We start from the raw sequence: 19,207 nt of genomic DNA on the forward strand, positions 1-19,207 counted from the left end.
AGAAGCAGATAGGCATGATGATAAATTTGGACAAAGTTCTCTCTAAAAGAACCATATTAATCAGATAATTTAAGCATTATCTCTCGCATTGCATGAGAATTTCGTGCAGGATTTAAAACTTTGGAGTGATAAGCAGGACATACCAATAATCACTGCAGACTTTTTTTTTGCTTTAAAATGTAGTTTAGTCGAAAACCGACCAAATTGGTTCCCAATATATTTATTTAAACATAGGTAAAGTCACAAAACACATGATAAAACACCAAACCGAAAATTTTCCTAAATATATTTAATACTTCTTTCGTCCAATACTTTTTGACGATTTAATACTTGTTCAAAAGTTGAGTATATGCGTTTTTTAAGATTGAAGCAATTTGTTTGTTAGAACTCTTGAAGTGTCAATTAATTTGAATTATTATTATTATTAAGGTGAAGCCGTTGATCATTTTCGAAGAAAATTGATCATCACTCTAAAATTCTCTGTATTTAATTCAATTTAACGAATTTCTGCACCAAAATGAATCAGCATGTGCAGGTTGTTGCCTTCTTGAAGCCACTGAAAGAATTTTCGGTCTAAATCAAATGTGTTTCAAAATTTATATAATTTTGTGGTACAACCATTGACGTCCTAGTTGGCAATCATTGATTAATGACGATTTCCATAACTTTGCAAGGAATGGGATAATCGTTACCAAAAGAAATCAGCATGTGTAGGGCACTATTCTAAACAACTTGTAGAATGAATTTTATCAAATTATGGATAACGACGCAAAATTTATATCTTTGAACGAAAAATAATGGCAATGATGGAAGTCTTCACGTTAAACCAAACACAAATAATTTTCAACTCCGCCAAACCAGAGCCAAACACGAGCCAGACGCCACTTTCCCTTTTCCCGCAGTGCCCTTTACCCCCAATTCTTTGTCTAGTTAGTCACGACGATCTTGCACGACAATCCACCTGGTTGAACGTGATCTTCAACTCACCAAGTTTACGCTGTTGGTGGTGGGTGGATATTTTTAAAAATCGATTCCCAATCCCGAACAACACACACAAACACCATCACACCAATTAGCGAAAGAGAAAAAAAATCGTTCTCAACTGATCATCACTGATGAACGATGATCGTCATCGCCGCAGTTCGCTCGTGAAAACTTTCGTTCGCGCGGAGCGACGAGCCTGCTGCGATCGGACGACCACGTGGGGTTGGGAAAAAAGGTGGGAACAAAGAACGGGTCGCGCGCGGGGTTGGGTAGAAAAAGGTGTTCCCACCGTCGAGTAGGAGGCACTCACACTCAAAGACGAGGAGTTAACAACCAGCAAGAAGAAGGTGAGTAACGAGTCTCATCGCGATCATTGCCGCCTGAGAGGGATTTTTTGGGTGGTTTTTTAGTGGCCCGCCAGTATCACTCCTATCAGTCTTGAGATAACTTGCAAAAAGAACAGTTGAATTTCGCCCCGAGGACCGGTACGTTTGAAAGGTTTTTCTTTTTTCGCTTCTTTGAAATCCAAGAGTGCTTTGCCCGTGAAGTTGTGCTAATCGCCCACGCCGCACCAAAGGTTGCTGCTGAGCTTGTGAATGAAAAATATTTTTAATTTTGGAAATCAGGTGTGACACAGCTTGCTGCGACGAGGTGTGATGATGATGGAAAAACTGCGTGGGGGTGGCTTGTGAAAAAGCTCCAGTTGGTACATCCGCCTGCTAGGATTTGTGAATGAAACTCGATTCGGATCGAAAGTTTAATTTGTGGAGAGGAATTTTTATTTCCAGCCATAAATCCAATTGCGTGTGATGTGTTGTGAATGCATAACAAAAGGACTTTATATTTTTCCACAATTGTGGAAGTGAGCTGTGAGGTGAAAAATTAATTTAATTATGTCGTGACGAAAAACATAAATTTAATTTGGTGACAAATTGCCAATCCAAAAGTTCAAGTGCGACTCGATATCGGGATCAAATATTAAGCGAAAAGGTCATTTTGGACCTGGGATTTGTCCCGAACTCAAAAAAAAAAAAGTTGAGAGCTCAGTGAAGATGAGGTGACTGAAAAGTGCTAAAAATAAAGTCAGCCAGCGCAAAAGAGCACACACGCATTATGTTTCGGAGTGCGACGTTGACGGCGTGGCCGACCTTAAGAGCCGTGATCTATTTAAAATTTTCGAGTATTTTTTCTTTTCTTCATTTGCTAGAAGAAAAAAAGTGCTCTCGAGCGCACTCGCTCATTGACTAAGCGAGGTGAGCTCCTCATTAGAGTTTCGCGAAGATTATCTGGTGCGCATTTTTTTCTGTGTCTCTCTCGTGCCCCGAGCGATTTTTGATATTTTTAAAACATAAATCTTTCGGGCTAAGCACAGCTTTTTGCTAGTGCAAAATTTGAACGGCATGCTGAGAGTGGAAAAGGATTCTATTTTGGGAGCGATTTTATCAAATAAGCGATATATTATCTAAGCGGTTGAGATTTTTTAGAAATTGTCCACAAAATATATGTAATGTTTACATACAGATAGAACGTTCAATTGGCCCAAATGTACCACTTTGTAATTGAAAAGTAAACAGACTTCTGTCAATTGATGCTATGGAAAAACTTTATGTAAACTCGTTTGAACAATATTTTGAACGTATTGGAAAGATTTTCAAGCGTAAAAAAAAACTCCATCGAATCTGTGCTAGCAATCAATTTAATAATCCAAAGAGGCAACCTTATGGACAACAATAAAGCATTCCTTAAAATTAGATAAAAATCAAAAGATAATGTTTTTTGAAAAAACAGCTTATCGACTGTCGATGTTTTTGGACGTCATACATTTGGATCATTTTTTTATATAAGCATAACAAAATATGTAAATGTTTTTGAGTGAAGAATATTCAAAATAGAGAAAGTTGGACAATCCGATCACTTTTGGAATTGAAAATCAAGTGAAGAAACATTAAAAATAGGCTGTGTTTACAAGATTTCATTTTTTTTTGCTTTTTGGGTGTTTTTGAATACCCCTGACTCAAGGCGGTTTCAAAAACACCCAAAAAGCCCCCTCATCAAAAAAAAAAAAAAACTCTTGAAATGAACCGCTTATAACTTAATAAATAAGACCAAATTAATTTGGCAGATTTTTATCCCTTCACGTTTTGATAGATATTTTTATAATTATCCTTATGAATTGTTTTGGTTGTTACCGTGAAACCAATAAGAAAATAATTAATTTCCCTAGTAACATTTTTAAACTTTCAAGTTTTTTGATGGTTCCGAAAACTCTTATGCAACCTTAATAAGCTTTTATGGCCTACTTAAAACTTAAAATGTTATTAGAGTTAGATCTCAAGTTTACTTTAGTAACATCAAACTTTAAAATATCAGAGATAGATTAAGTGTCGTCAAAAATCCCGAAATATAACAATAAAGGTTTTAATTTTGGAAAAGCTTTTGCTTTGCTGGAAATAAAATGAATGAATTTAGAGGTTTAAGTAATTTATTATTTTTATTTTATTGTTTTATTAAATATAAATATTGAAATAACAAGCCATAGCTTCAACATTTGCATGGAAATAGTAGTTTATGCAACAAGTTGCAAAAAGAGGATTTTTTCAGCACGAGTCTTACATTTATCCAACGAGGTTCACCGAGTTGGATAAAAACGACGAGTGCTGAAAAAATCAAGTTTTGCAACGCGTACCATACAACATTTTTTTGCAATTCCAAAAAACACCCATTGAGTGAAATTTTAAGTCAAATTTTCATGTATTTTGTCAATAAATCGTTTAAATAAAAATAAAAGTTGAAAAGTGTAAATTTTCGAACAAGTGCTGAAAAGTTCATCTTTTCAGCACCCATTTCAACTTTTCAGCATTTATTTTGAAAAGTGTTGCTATTCGAATCTGTTATTTTTGGTACAGAAAAGTAGGCTATTTTGTCGTTCAAGAATGACAGGAAAAGTAAGTATTTTCACGACGGAATTGCAAAAAAAGCGTTTTAAAATGCATTTTAAACTCGTTCAGTTGTTTTGCAACCATTAATTTTCAATAAAATGTAAGATTTGACGAAAACAAAAAATTTAGCGAAAAAATTCTTTTTGCGATAATAAACATCGGCAATTTTCAAAAATTCAAAAGATTTTTAAATTTACCAAAACATGCTAAGAATGATTCTAAACGCAGGGGAATGCATTTTAAATTGATTTAAGCTGACTGCACTTCAAATTCTATTGAAATTTTGAAGTTTTTTGAAAAAAATGTTTTCGCTCTTTGATTTTTCCGGCCAATTTTGAAGGGAGGGGAGACAAAAACTTCAAATAAAATTTGTACCTGCCTTATATAAATACTGTTATGGACATCATTATCACAATTTGAGATAGAAAAACTAATTTAAAAAAATACCTAAATGATTTCAAAACAATTCATTTCGAGGCGCACTTTTTAAATGTTGAATGTTTGCAAATAACAAAAAAAAAACTGTATTTACATCGTGAGTTTCCCGTTTGGCAAACAAAGATAAAACTGTACTTGAAGCAAAACATCACCAATTTGTGTAATTTCGGATGATTTTAAAAGTTTAAGGGACCACTTCACGCGAACATTTTCTGCTTCGCCTTTTTGTATGGAAATTGTCATAACTTTGAATAGAAAACAGTTAGAAAATAGCTATTATTGCAAGTTTTTTTGGCTTTTTGAAGAAACTATTGAAAAATTCAGATCAGTATACTGCCCATGTTCGCATAAATGTCCCATATGCAAAAACAGCAAGATGAGAAAAACGCATATGAAGTTTGTCCCACACATAAGGCTACGTGTTAAGTTTTCACGAAAAAACTGGAATTCTTCCTGATTTCTAGAACAAAGTACTGGATATTATAGGCTTTTCTGGAAGAATACACGATTTTGAACAGAACTGCATAAATAACTCAAAAACGATGAAAATGCACATGGGAAATGTATGCGATCAAGGGCAGTTTAGGTCTTGTTATCTTTGGTCTTGTTAACAAGCGCGTGTAGTGGACCCTTAAGCAATATTTTTCAGTGGATAACATTTTGTTGGAAAAGTTTCCTAAACATATTTTGTACGTTTTGACACGTTGGCAAAAAAAAAGTTCCCCTTCACACTGCGGTTTCTGGCATTTTTCTGTTTTCTTAAGGGCTCAAATTGTTGACTCTTTTGATTAACCAACACAACGTAAACATTCAATTCCACTGAACTGTTTGTTTCTAATTTTATGTAATTTTTCCAAAAAACTTGTTGTTGATTATTTTTAACCGAAATGTATTCTAATCGATGCATAAATGTTAAAAAATTAACAGATTCACTGTTAAACAATGTACATTTTTTCTTACTTAAGACGGTCGATTAATTAAAAAGCTTTTTTTTTTCTTTTTTAAAGAAACCAATTAAAACATAGAACAATGTTCATTGTTTAAATTCGCCTAATATTTCCCAAATGCCTTTTTGTATTATCTTCTGGCTACTGTTTTGGACTAACTGCTCGTAACAACTATTTGTTTACATCACAACAGTCTGATAAAAGAAAAAATATTGAATTGGTGAAATAAAAATGATTTTCAATAAACCAACAATATTAAATGAACATTGAATTATCATGTTAACATTTGTATAAATTTTGATATAAAAACAAACTTGGATAACCTAATAATTTGATGTTTTATTTGATCGAACAGTATCAATTTGTAACCCCAAATTGTTGGATAATTGGATTCAAAAGTTAATTCACGAGGATGTTTGTTGGTATTGAGGTCGCTTTTATATCCAAAGTTCAAAAGCTTTTCCAACGGCATCCAGAACATATTTTGTCATCGAAACTCGATCCAGAAAATTGTACATTCACTGAACATTCTTTTGTTTTCATGACAATAAATTTCCCAATCCCTGTCAACGGTTAACCACAGCGTAATCAATCAGCGGCGTCACTTCGCTTTAAAATAATTGAATAGTGGCTACAGAAACAATGGGAAACCACCACCACGACCCCACTAATTACCGCGTAATTCGATCTCTGCACCACACAAACAACCAGAACACCCACTCTGATTCATCAACAGCAGTGATTTAACCCGACATTTTTAAAAATAGTCCTCCCCGCCAAATTGCACGTCTGGGGACGACCCCCGGATTCTGGCAGCCGGGTTTTGCAATTTGAGCAATTTTGCCGCAGGAATTTGGCAAATGCGACCGGCTACGCTCACTTTTTGCACCGGGTTATGCACCCGAGTGCAGTAATCAAAAATTCATGTGTGTTGTCGGGTGATTTTTGGGGAAAACGCATCTGCCTGGCAACCGGTCAAAAAACCGCGCGCCAAAACTATCGGGTAAAGGTCGGCGATTTGGTGGAAAATCGATGGTCAAATTTTCAAACTCCCATCGGAGGGGGAATTGTAATCTGGATCGAAAAGTAGGCCGCTGAAACGCGCAATGTTGGCAACGAATCGCGCCATGCGGCGCTGGCAGCACTGCAAACCGCGTGGTGGCCGCCACCGGCGGCAGATGGCGCTCTGATGTAATTTTTCTTTCGCTTCCGTCGTCTCGGCAACGGTCCACCACACAGCCTGCTGCACGATTTCCCACGGTGTGTACACTGTGGAAAATGTTCGCTTGAATTGCATGAGCATTTTAGAATGATTTTGACAGTTGCACACCTCAGTGATCTTCGATCAGGCCTTCAATCATGGGTAGATCAATGTCAATCAACGTTGAGGTAACGAAAGCTGTCCAGCTGTCAAATGATGCACGGAGGGAATTTGGTTTGCCGTTGCAGCTGTGAATGCCCAGCAATTTGGATGCTTGCAGGGAAGCTGCATTCGCACAACAATGAAAACCGATGGTCCGCTTTCGGTTGTTTTGTTGCGATTTTCTTTTTCCCGGGCTTTCCCGCAACTGTGAACCCAAGAAGGATGGGCGGAAAAAAGGTGAAAATTCTGAGAGCGTGCGGTGCGCGAATGCAATTTGTTTACGAGGTGAGCGTGTAAATTAAGTGCGGCGTGTCAAAAATAGCTCAAGATTAATGCTCGGTTCGTTAGTCTGTGCCAGTGCCGGCCGAGGGGGTTTGTGTACAACGGACTAAACCGGGAGGTAGATGGCGCCACCGCACCCGGTGTGTGTGTGTGCAGAAATTTGGTTCTGCAGAAAGTGGTTGCAACGTGACGTGAGGGAGTGCGATTTGCGCAAAGATAACGAGAGAAATGGAAATTTACGATGTGTTTTAAGAGCGACGGGAAATTGTGTGTTGGAAATACACCTTTGCTGGCAGCACTGTTTGGGCAGAAAGGATGAAATTTGTTTTTGTTTTAAAACTAGATAAATTTAAAGTTGAAAAGCTAGACAAATTTTCATAACAACTGCAAAACCAAAGCAGTTTTAACCAAATAGTGTTTAAAATCCTGATTTTTCTAATCACTTTGACTGTTTGTACTAGCATACAAGTTTTAGTATTCGATTTTCTTCATGAAAACAACAACAACATAACAAGTCTTAAATCTGTAATTTTACTCATTGTTTAGAAAAAACAGAACATCGTCAATGTAAATAAAAAGTGTGCCCAGCTTACACCATTTAAAACTGTCAGTCGTATTCTCGTTTCATATTTATATTTTAACATTTTCATGAAAACTGTTAAATCAAATTCCAAGAAATTAAATACAATAAATAGAAAAAAAATATATTTAAAAAAAATATTTTTTTTTAATGTTTGTAGAGCAATTGGGTCCTAAAATGAAGCTTAGATTGCTGATATTATTGTTTGCAGCGATAAAGCTTATTTTTCTGAGTACAATGACCCTTTGTACGACCACAAAGAGTTTAAAATGGATTTTTAACTCAATTTTGAAAAATTAACCTCGCGGTCCTTCTTGACAGAAAAGTTCCTACTTGACAGCTCGTTTCAAGGGGACCATAGTTGATCCATCGAAAAAATGTTGTCTTGTCATTTTTTTTTTTTTTGCATTAAAATGAAAAAAAGTGATCAGAAATTGTATTTAATCGTGTTTTTGCCGTTGTACATAAAAATTGACATAGGGCTTTAGAACCCAATTTTCACTAAATTGTTTGTTAAAAGATGATTTAAAAATGAAATACTTTCAAAAATGTGCACCTTGAAGATAACTGTCAAGTTGAATAGGGTACTTATGGAGGAAAATGGGGTTACAAAAAAAAAACATTTTTTTAACATTTTTTATTATTTCATTCTTTCAGCCACGAAAACCCCAAAGTCAACCGAAAATGTTTAAGCAACACCTCGAAATGATCGGAAGCTACGAGCCCATCAGCAAGAAGGCTCGCTTCTTCAACACCTACCTGAAGACCCTGAAGGGTAAGTGGACCTTATTTCGACCATTATTTTCAAATTCACACACAAATTTCCACTCCTCGCCAACCTTCACTTCAGGCTCCCAGGACATCGTCGCCAAGGAGAAGCGCAACTACAGCTCGTCGATCGAGTGCAGCAGCATTTACTCCGACTCCAAGTTCGCCGTCGAGCGCATCCACTCGCCCGGCTACCACTACAACCCGGTCAGCAAGGATACCTACGGTGTCACCCCGAGGATGATCAACACACGCGACTACGCCACCAGAGTAAGTCTATTTCGAGATTTTTGAGAAGGAACATTATTTTTAAATAATCTCACAAAACAAGTGACGCAAATCGAAGCAACCCGTTTTTTTGCTTTTCGGTCGTTTACGTGACATTGACGAACTGACAGTCAGACAACCTTGCGGACATCAAAGCAGGCCAAATTTGCTAAAACTTTTTCTTCCTCTTTTCCGCAGCGCTAAGTCCTTTCCTTAAGTGCGTGAAGCACGTGGCATTGCCCAGGTCCAGTGTTAGGCTTAAGCGAACTACAACTACAACAACATCACCAGGATAAACGTGACACACTAAACAAAAACAACATCGACAACAACAACAACAACAACAACACACGTCAGAAACATTTTGAGATTCGAAAACGAAACTTTCGAATGACTTTATTTGGCGACCTCCCTCACAATTGATTGATCAACAACAACAACGAAAGGCAGACATAAAACTGCACGACCAAATTCTAGGACATTCAAAAGCGGTTTTATCTCTCTTTTTACGCAAGATTTCAAACGACCATGCAAACATTCGACTCTAGCGAACAAGTTCAATCAATCGATCAACTGTTCTGAAAACAACAATGAAGCAAAACAAAGAAAGACTCGATGCGGATTGCAGGAAAAACAACATCAGTTTCCAACAACATCAAATGTCAAAATGAATCTAAGAAGAGAAGAACACAAATCAACAACCGAAAAACAAAATGAACTATGACAGCAAAAAGTGAAAGCAAAAGTGGTAGCTCCTCTCCAAGAACGAAACATCAACAACAACAACAACTCAACAACATCAGAAAAATGATTATGGCGACAACAAGAACAACATCAACATCTAATGAATTCAATGTATAGAAGACAAAATATCTAACTGTATAGTAACAACACTCAACAATATGTAAGAAGAAGAAGATGCGCAGGAAAAACATACTAACCCAATAAGTTTAAGGTAGCACACAAACACAGATTGAAAAAAAAAAACAAACGTGGAAAATGTAAACAGAGTTTTAACACTACGAGAAAAAAATTGCAAAAAAAAATCCAAGAATCTGAAGTGGAAGATATATAAGAACCTCTATTTTTCTTTTCATTTATTTTACGTGTACTATAATTGTTTTTATTTGTATAATCAAGGCTGTAACTATGACAACAACAAACAAAAACGAGTTAAATAAAAAAAGACCAAAAAAAGGCAAAAAAAAACACCGACCGACTTTTCACTGGCGAAGAAGCCGTCGCGTTCTTTTTTTCACGTCTTCACTCCCAGTGGAAATTAGTTTTCTTCTGATTTGCTTCGTTTAGCAGCTGGCTGGGGCCGGAAATGAGCTGCAGTTTGCCATTTCCCCACTTTTTTTTTTTTTTGCTATCCTGTCGAAGGATGTTGCACAACGAATTAAATTACACGGCTTTGCAACAGCTCGATACGCAAATGAGGTTTGACATTTAAAGCGTAAAAATTTGACATTCTAAGTGCTTTATCAACCATAGGCATGACTTTTGTACAGATTATTATGAGAAAATTGATTTAATTCTAAAAAAAATAAAAATTATGTTTTTAATATTTTATCTAAGAACCCTATTACGACAACTAAGCACCCTAATCCGACTTGTCAAAACATTACACGGTGAATTTTGTTAACCTTATTTCTAAGAAAAACAAGCAAAAGAATAATCCTGCATTCTAAGCTGTCAAATTAAAGTAAAATACACTGGCCAGGGGGGGGGGGGGGGGGCTGCAAGGGAATGATGGAAAGAGAGGAATCACAAATCCGTATAAATAATTTCAAGATTTTTCAGGTGTAAACCGAAAACGCGATAAAAAATTCAATTGGAAGAATAAGGCTTTTAATAGCTTATTGAATTGTCGATGTACAGGACGCCGCACTGTTTAATGATTTTCTGACGTACATTCAATTTTGCAGTCCAAATCCAGTCATTGAATTGGAAAAATAAAATTATTTTTCAAATTTTCTTTTCTTGATTTGTGTGCACCTACGTCGAAGACCAAGATTGTTTACTTTTTGCTCTTTGGTCTGACCGTCTTGGTCTGACAGATTTGGTCTGACAGCTTTATCATGGATTTTGGTCTGGTCTAGGCGAGGGATAGGACACAGCACCTTCCTGGGGGGCTGGGGGTGGGTCCTCCCTTTGCCAATTTTTTTTACACGCACGTTTATAATCACTCGGTTTCAGTCATAACCGATCCTACTCAAAAATGAGTAGGGGGCATTTGTTAGATTTGAGTGAATTCCACCCAGATCTGGGTAGATATCACTCAGTTTTCGTTGAATTCTGAGTGAAATTCACTCAAATCTGACAGATGCCCCCTTTACTCATTTTTGAGTAGGTTCGGTTTTGACTCAAACTGGGTGATTTTGAACGTGCGATTTGTCTAAGGGGTCATTCACAAACACCGCTATCAATACATTTTCCATTAGGGCGCCCCCCTTCTGTCAGAGCTTGGTCACGCTACTGGTAAAATGCCAAGTAAAATAATGTAGATGGGCCAAAGGTAATTTGGCAGCCGAAAATGCACGATTAAATTCATGAAATGTTCCAAATCCCATTTCCCAATCAAACACGTCGAATAAATGTCACCTTTGGCAGTTTCATCGGAGCCTCCGGTGATTGATTGACAGCGCAGCGAGTGCGCCGATGAGCAGGAAAAATCCGTCGACTTCCGCCGACAAACGGAAATGAGCTCGGGAAAAGAATGCACAACTTTGCAATTTCCCCCGCCCAATGAATGTCAAGTGTGAAGTGGGTGGAAACTTTCCTTTCACGCCATTCGAGCCAGTACCAAATGCAATTTCACACATTTAAATGTCTGAAAAGAGAGGATAAATAAAAATAAATGTACAAAAGTTTCCTCCACAACACGCTGCAAATATTGAGCCGTGCTAAATGAATTTCATTCTCCCACTGGGAAATGTCAAACAGCTCTTCGGAAAGTGTTTCGAACGCAAAAAGGAAAAAAAGAACTGGCATCGAAGCGGGCGGCTGCGAGCGGAAATTAATAAAAGTGATTTAACGTCGGAAAGCCCTTCTGTCAGAGTGACAGTTTGTCTTACGCCCACCACCGCCATCACGGCCACCCAAGTAAATGTAGCAAGCTGTGAAACAGCAAACAGATAAGCTACACTGGCGCTCACTATCGTTTCTTGGCGAGAAGAGCAGAGCGATCTTGAGAAAGTCATGTAAATGTTGGGAAATGAAAAATGGGTTGATTCAATAGTTGATTGAGTAAATTTCCTTCAGCGTGCATTGCTGTCAAAAGAAATTTGCAGTGTTGCCAAATTCACAGAAATATTTGTTCAAAAGCAGTTTGGAAAATTAAGACAAAAATGGGTTAAAACATAAGTTGATTAGGTTAACTTTTTTAAGCGTGCAATGCTGTCAAATCAAATCTACAGTGTTGCCCATTTCACAGACATATTTTATTCTAAAAGTTTTTATTTTTTGAATTGAACAAACAAACAGACCATTAAAAGTGGAAACATACATGGCGAAAAAGCTCAAAAAGCATCCTTTGAAATTCCGTGCTTCTTTAAATCGACGTTGTCGCCCTTGTCGGCCGTCGGTCGGGAAAGAGAGCGGAAAGACAAATTGTTTCCTGTCGTAATTTTACGCTCTTCCGGATTCAGGGCCGGAGGTGAAAAAGTGGATTTGTTCGTGGCCTGCTTCGATTGGCCGCAACGTGGTTGACAGTGGGAAGACATAGAATCTTGCGGGGAAGTTGGCGGATACGATCTTTTCAAAAGTGTGCGGTGTGAGAAATGTGCCAGCTTGTGCGTTCCTTTTTCCTCCCTTGAGATCAACCGAGAAAAAAAGCTTCCCTCTGAATAAATACCGAGAATTTATTTCGTTTGCCGAAACCGATCGGGAGGGTAAACAAAATCGTCATCAATTTCGGCTTTATTTATGACTGCTACAATGTTTGGTTATGGTAAATTGCAGGAAAGTGAGGTTAAGTGCTGCCCGATCGATTCATCGCAGTAACCCCTTTGCCGGCGTCGTTAGCCATCATCAATCATACGAGTCGAGCTTTTTTTTCGGACGAGTACTCGTGACATGCTTTGCTTGATGTCCGTTTCTATTTGGAAGATTTTTATTGATAGGTATGTGTATCAGAAGAATGTTTATGCCATACACTCTTGGGAAGCTTTTGACCACTATTGACACTAAGGTTTTGTACCCTTATGTCCACTATCAAGGTCTTCAACCCTATTATCCTTTACCAAGATCCTGAATCTAGCTGTCCAACGCAAGACCTAAAAAATGCTATTGACTTAAATAATTCTGTTCAGCATTTACTGGTAGAATGAATTGAAAAGTCTGACCATTAACGGCTCCTGCCTGGTCGGGTTACAGATTATGAAGGAGCAGAAAGGAAATTTCAGTGTTGCTCTAATCAATTTTACTCCAAATATAAATGAATCTAATCTCCCATATCGAAACGAACTTTAACTCGCACTAAATTTCCAAAACTGAGAAGCTCTTTAACGCAAACATTCTAACCCCAAAAACAAGAAACCGGTCCCATCTGATAAGCAACGCGGCCCCTCGACTGTCAAATCCCCTCCAGCAATGACAACAACCACGCCAGAACCAAACACGCAAAAGTCAACCAACCAAAGTTCGCACACACACACACACAGCCATGTGGGCCCGTAAATCATTGCCAGGTCAAAGTAGGCTTCGGGGCACACGATTAAATCGGGCTGCTTGGATGAATTTATTACAACCTTTCTCTCTCGCTGGCAGTCTTGAAGTTCTGCCAAGACACGTGGCGTTCACGGAGTTGTGTGGTAAATTATGGCCGCTTTTTGTAAGAGACAGCAGATTCCGCTGACAGCGGTGTTGATTCGAAGGTGCGTTTTGATGACCGGAATGGGGAATGAGCGAAGCTTTTTTTTTGCCGGGATGTTGCCATTTGGTTTCAATTTTCTAAATCGAAGGGAAAACGCTTTTGAAATCGTGCAGAAATTGCACAATTTTGGACCGCTTTGGGGGGCTACCTTCCAGGATTACAAATTATCCGTCCGATAATGAAATGGCAATTGCTTTTTCCAATCAGCTCCGACTCTGATTGAATGTGTGTGTATGTGAGTTGTAGCGTGCTTCGGACATTTACCACACATCACCGGCACTGGCCGAAGGCGAAAAGTTCGGGCTACTAATATCAGACAATCTCGGTAGCCAACTTCTGACACGAGCACTCTTGGCCCTCCGGTGGCAGTGTTGCCAGCAGAGCGAAGCGATGGTGAAGGCAAACGATTCTTTAATTAGTGTTTGGGCTTGGTACTGACAAGGGGGTTGTAAATTGATTTTTCGAAAATCGATTGAAAACCGGAAAAACTGATTTGTTTTCATACGGCTTGCGTCCTTTTGAAAACCGAAACACTGAAACACTGAAAAAGTAACTGTGGAAAATATTAGCTGTCCAATTGCCTGTGGTGCGGAAGTAAACAAGAATATTTTTAAACGCCAATAAGCGTGTAGCTGAACACAGAACTGTCAAATCTGTTGGCTTCTTCCGAGAAAACCTTTGACGAATGTACACGTGGTTTTTTACTTCTACTTCCGGGAGATGGAACTTTTGCATAAAGAAACAGTGGATCATGCTCATGTTGTTGAATTTGTTGCGGCGGAGAGCGTCCCTCATACGGTGCCGAAGCCCCTTGTTTTGCGTGGTGTCAGTGTTTGTTATTGTTTATGTTTACATGCACTCGGTAGGGTGCTGTCGTCGATTTTGTGCAGGCAAATTGTCTGAAATCGACTAAGAACATAATAACATTGTAAAACGTTCAATCACATTTTTCAAAACATTGAGAAAAACGAGGATGAAATCTGCGGTTAGTTTTTCAATTCCTATTTCGAACATAATTTGCCAATTCTGATTATTAATCAAATAAAAAGCATAAAACTAGATGTGTTATGCTTCCCCATCTTCAATTTTATGCAAAAATGTGTTTTTCCCGGGAAAAGTAATGAAAAAAATACATTGGCCTGAAAAAAAGTTATCAACATGCCGGATCGGATTTAGCCCTTTGCGATTTACAGCCTTTGTAAACATTTGCGTGTTTCATTTTCCATGTGGGTCCTAGGGCAAACGTCCAAACACGATGGTAGGCTTTGTTTTTGTTGTTATTTTGTTTTTTGGCCTCGCAGGCCAAACCAAAACAAATTGTTCTTTCGTGTTTCGTGTTGGGCCTTTGTAATCAACAATATTGACAAAGAACTTTGTCCTAAGGGCTCTATTCTGGTGAGGTGTCAATCCAGAAAAACGAAAAATGTCGCGCGTTACGAAAATGTTGCATGCTTGGTACTGCGGAAGGGGTCTGCAACGAATGAAATGTGGCAACAATGGTGCAACATTCTCGCGTGACAGTTCCAAGCAAGCAGGAGACGAGGCAAAAATTGCACCATGTTGCCACATTTCATGTGGACTATATAAGCTAACAGATAGCCTCTGAACAATTTTAGTTTTGATCGAAAATCCGTCAGAGACGGATCGACGGTGGTAATTTTATTGCTCACACACACATGCACACATTAAAAGACACAGGTTATGCACCAACTTGGGAGGAATTCTGTTCTTAAGAACATTGTTAGAACGGTCACTCGAAAACCTGAATGATTTCAGGCAATGGGGTTGGGACCAAACTGGTAGGATATTGGCCACACCCGGAGTGGCCATGGCCCTGAGGAAAGGTTCTACCGGGGGGACATTTATCGAATCATACGACTTGGGGCAATATGGGTATCAAAATTCATGGTTTTTGATACTGGTGATGAAAATGGCCATTTTGACAGGATTGGCCACACCCGGAGTGGCCATGGCCCTAAGGGAAGGATCTACCGGGGGGACATTTATTGAACCATACGACTTGGGGCAATATGGGTATCAAAATTCATGGTTTTTGATACTGGTGATGAAAATGGCCATTTTGACAGGATTGGCCACACCCGGAGTGGCCATGGCCCTAAGGGAAGGATCTACCGGGGGGACATTTATTGAACCATACGACTTGGGGCAATATGGGTATCAAAATTCATGGTTTTTGATACTGGTGATGAAAATGGCCATTTTGACAGGATTGGCCACACCCGGAGTGGCCATGGCCCTGAGGGAAGGTTCTACCGGGGGTACATTTATTGAACCATACGACTTGGGGCAATATGGGTATCAAAATTCATGGTTTTTGATACTGGTGATGAAAATGGCCATTTTGACAGGATTGGCCACACCCGGAGTGGCCATGGCCCTGAGGGAAGGTTCTACCGGGGGTACATTTATCGAATCATACGACTTGGGGCAATATGGGTATAAAAATTCATGGTTTTTGATACTGGTGATGAAAATGGCCATTTTGACAGGATTGGCCACACCCGGAGTGGCCATGGCCCTGAGGGAAGGTTCTACCGGGGGTACATTTATCGAATCATACGACTTGGGGCAATATGGGTATCAAAATTCATGGTTTTTGATACTGGTGATGAAAATGGCCATTTTGACAGGATTGGCCACACCCGGAGTGGCCATGGCCCTAAGGGAAGGATCTACCGGGGGGACATTTATTGAACCATACGACTTGGGGCAATATGGGTATCAAAATTCATGGTTTTTGATACTGGTGATGAAAATGGCCATTTTGACAGGATTGGCCACACCCGGAGTGGCCATGGCCCTGAGGGAAGGTTCTACCGGGGGGACATTTATCGAATCATACGACTTGGGGCAATATGGGTATCAAAATTCATGGTTTTTGATACTGGTGATGAAAATGGCCATTTTGACAGGATTGGCCACACCCGGAGTGGCCATGGCCCTAAGGGAAGGATCTACCGGGGGGACATTTATTGAACCATACGACTTGGGGCAATATGGGTATCAAAATTCATGGTTTTTGATACTGGTGATGAAAATGGCCATTTTGACAGGATTGGCCACACCCGGAGTGGCCATGGCCCTGAGGGAAGGTTCTACCGGGGGTACATTTATCGAATCATACGACTTGGGGCAATATGGGTATCAAAATTCATGGTTTTTGATACTGGTGATGAAAATGGCCATTTTGACAGGATTGGCCACACCCGGAGTGGCCATGGCCCTGAGGGAAGGTTCTACCGGGGGTACATTTATCGAATCATACGACTTGGGGCAATATGGGTATCAAAATTCATGGTTTTTGATACTGGTGATGAAAATGGCCATTTTGACAGGATTGGCCACACCCGGCGTGGCCATGGCCCTGAGGGAAGGTTCTACCGGGGGTACATTTATCGAACCATACGACTTGGGGCAATATGGGTATCAATATTCATGGTTTTTGATACTGGTGATGAAAATGGCCATTTTGACAGGATTGGCCACACCCGGAGTGGCAAGTGCCATGGGGAATGTTCTTCCGGGAGGACATTTACGGAACCATATAAATTAAAAACTCCTTTATTTGACCTCCTTGCCAAATGGTGTCTTCGGAAGAGTTGTTGTACTTGATAAGGGCTATCTTTTAAAGTTATTGACATACAGGGTGACGACCTTCGAGGGTGTCAACCAAAAACTAACTCTGTTGGATGACGTTGTAGAGCTTTGGTGTCTTGGGCAAAGTTGTAGAGGAGAAAATTTCATGAAAGTTTGTCAAAGGCGCCACATTTGTAGCTCTTAATCTACTCGAGATATACGTTATTTTTGCAAAAATGGTAAAAAAAGCACTTTTGTGAGATAACTTAAAATGGTAGCGTTTTAGCGGCCTACTATGTTCTGAAGAGTTGTTTATGACATAAAATTACATATCTTTGCCGAAGATAGCAACATGTTTTGAGCCTTTATTGAGGAGTTATAACCATTTTAAAGTGATTTTGAGCCTATTTTCAAGTTGCAATGTTTTCAAAATGGCACATTTTGGCGCAAAACCGAACAATGCACATGAAAGTACACACTTTCAACTTCATTTTCTGAAAATATCTCCGTGTCTATCGGTGTCGATTTAGAGATACAGTGGACTCTCTCGTTGTCGATCTTCTCGATATCAATATTACTCCAGCTGTCAATAAATTTTTCAGTCCCTTCAAATAGATTGCTTTGATTTTTTGTTCTATAATTTCATAACTCCTGCTCTCGACGGTCCCTTCAATATCGACAACGAGAGAGTCCACTGTATCTCAATCGGTAAATTGAAAGGGTTAATTGATCGATTTTAATATTGCTTATTGCGAGATAAAATCACGTTTCTCCTTCGCTGGGAGTGACAGGAGATTATTGCCGCCTTATTACCGCAGTGTAAAAATCAGCAAGTTGAACTGTAATTCTGCGTTGATTTGGCTGTCAACTTGGTTTGTTTTGAATATTTTCCAAAAAGTCAGCTCAAAACTCATTGCAACCTTTGACAACAGCCAAAAATTTGTTCTGCGGTTGTCTTGCGGCTGTCATGCGACTATTATCTTGCGGTCGTATCACCACGCGTGAACTCTTATTATTGACGCCCGCAGTAAAACATTGTTCATGCTTAAAATTATGATACACATTTTAAAATTATGAATAAATACATGTTTTTCCCAAAAATAATGTAAGTGAAAATTTTAAATAATTGTTCGTATTTAAAATTAAGTATTTCCTTTTATATTTGGTCACTCTGGAAAGGTTGTCGTATTTTTTTCATAGACAATGTAATTTCCATAAAAATCGATCAATTTACCCTTCAATTTACCGATTTTCACCTTGTATTCATTATGATTTCGAATAACATTTATTAATAAATTGATTAAAAATCGGCAAATTCAAATTGAGATATCTGAAAATAGACACCAATAAACACGGAGATATTTTCAGGAAATGTAGTTGAAAGTGTGTACTTTCAAGTGCATTGTTCGGTTTTGCGCCAAATTGCGCCATTTTGAAAACATTGCAACTTGAAAATAGGCTCAAAATCACTTTAAAATGGTTACAACTCCTCAATAAAGGCTCAAAACATGTTGCTATCTTCGGCAAAGATATGTAATTTTATGTCATAAACAACTCTTCAGAACATAGTAGGCCGCTAAAACGCTAACATTTTAAGTTATCTCACAAAAGTGCTTTTTGGACATTTTTTTGCAAAAATGGCGTATATCTCGAGTAGATTAAGAGCTACAAATTTGGCGCCTTCGACAAACTTTCATGAAATTTTCTCCTCTACAACTTTGCCCAAGACACCAAAGCCCTACAACGTCATCCAAAAAGGTTAGTTTTTGGTTGACACCCTGGATGGTCCCTTGTATTTCAATAACTTCAAAAGATAGCCCTTATCAAGTACAACAACTTTTCCCAAGACACCATTTGGCAAGGACGTCAAATAAAAGAGTTATCAATTTATTCCACTTAATTTTGCTATTCCGAATACTGTGTAATGGCCACTCCGGGTGTGGCCAATCCTGTCAAAATGGCCATTTTCATCACCAGTATCAAAAACCATGAATTTTGATACCCATATTGCCCCAAGTCGTATGGTTCGATAAATGTCCCCCCGGTAGAACCTTCCCTCAGGGCCATGGCCACTCCGGGTGTGGCCAATATCCTACCAGTTTGGTCCCAACCCCATTGCCTGAAATCATTCTGTTTTTCGAGTGACCGTTCTAACAATGTTCTTAA

General features: G+C 38.8%; 2 protein-coding genes across 11 annotated transcripts in view; one reads left to right on the forward strand and one right to left on the reverse strand.

Moving 5' to 3' along the window:
• The window catches only part of LOC120423345 (suppressor of lurcher protein 1), an 80,204-nt gene that overhangs the window by 24,800 nt on the left and 36,197 nt on the right, over positions 1 to 19,207 (reverse strand). The window lies entirely within an intron of this gene.
• LOC120423347 (uncharacterized) lies at positions 1,204 to 9,779 on the forward strand. Of its 2 annotated transcripts, none has more exons than XM_039587124.2 (4): positions 1,204 to 1,331; positions 8,191 to 8,308; positions 8,384 to 8,571; positions 8,767 to 9,779. In XM_039587124.2, exons 2-4 carry the CDS (start codon positions 8,218 to 8,220, stop codon positions 8,770 to 8,772), a joined length of 285 nt encoding a protein of 94 aa, XP_039443058.1. In that variant the 5' UTR covers positions 1,204 to 1,331; positions 8,191 to 8,217; the 3' UTR covers positions 8,773 to 9,779. The 2 variants fall into 2 exon arrangements, with proteins under 2 accessions (XP_039443058.1, XP_039443057.1); XM_039587123.2 differs by having other exon boundaries at positions 1,330 to 1,469.

This window comes from Culex pipiens, chromosome 1 (genome assembly GCF_016801865.2).
Source record: "Culex pipiens pallens isolate TS chromosome 1, TS_CPP_V2, whole genome shotgun sequence".
NCBI lineage: Eukaryota > Metazoa > Arthropoda > Insecta > Diptera > Culicidae > Culex > Culex pipiens.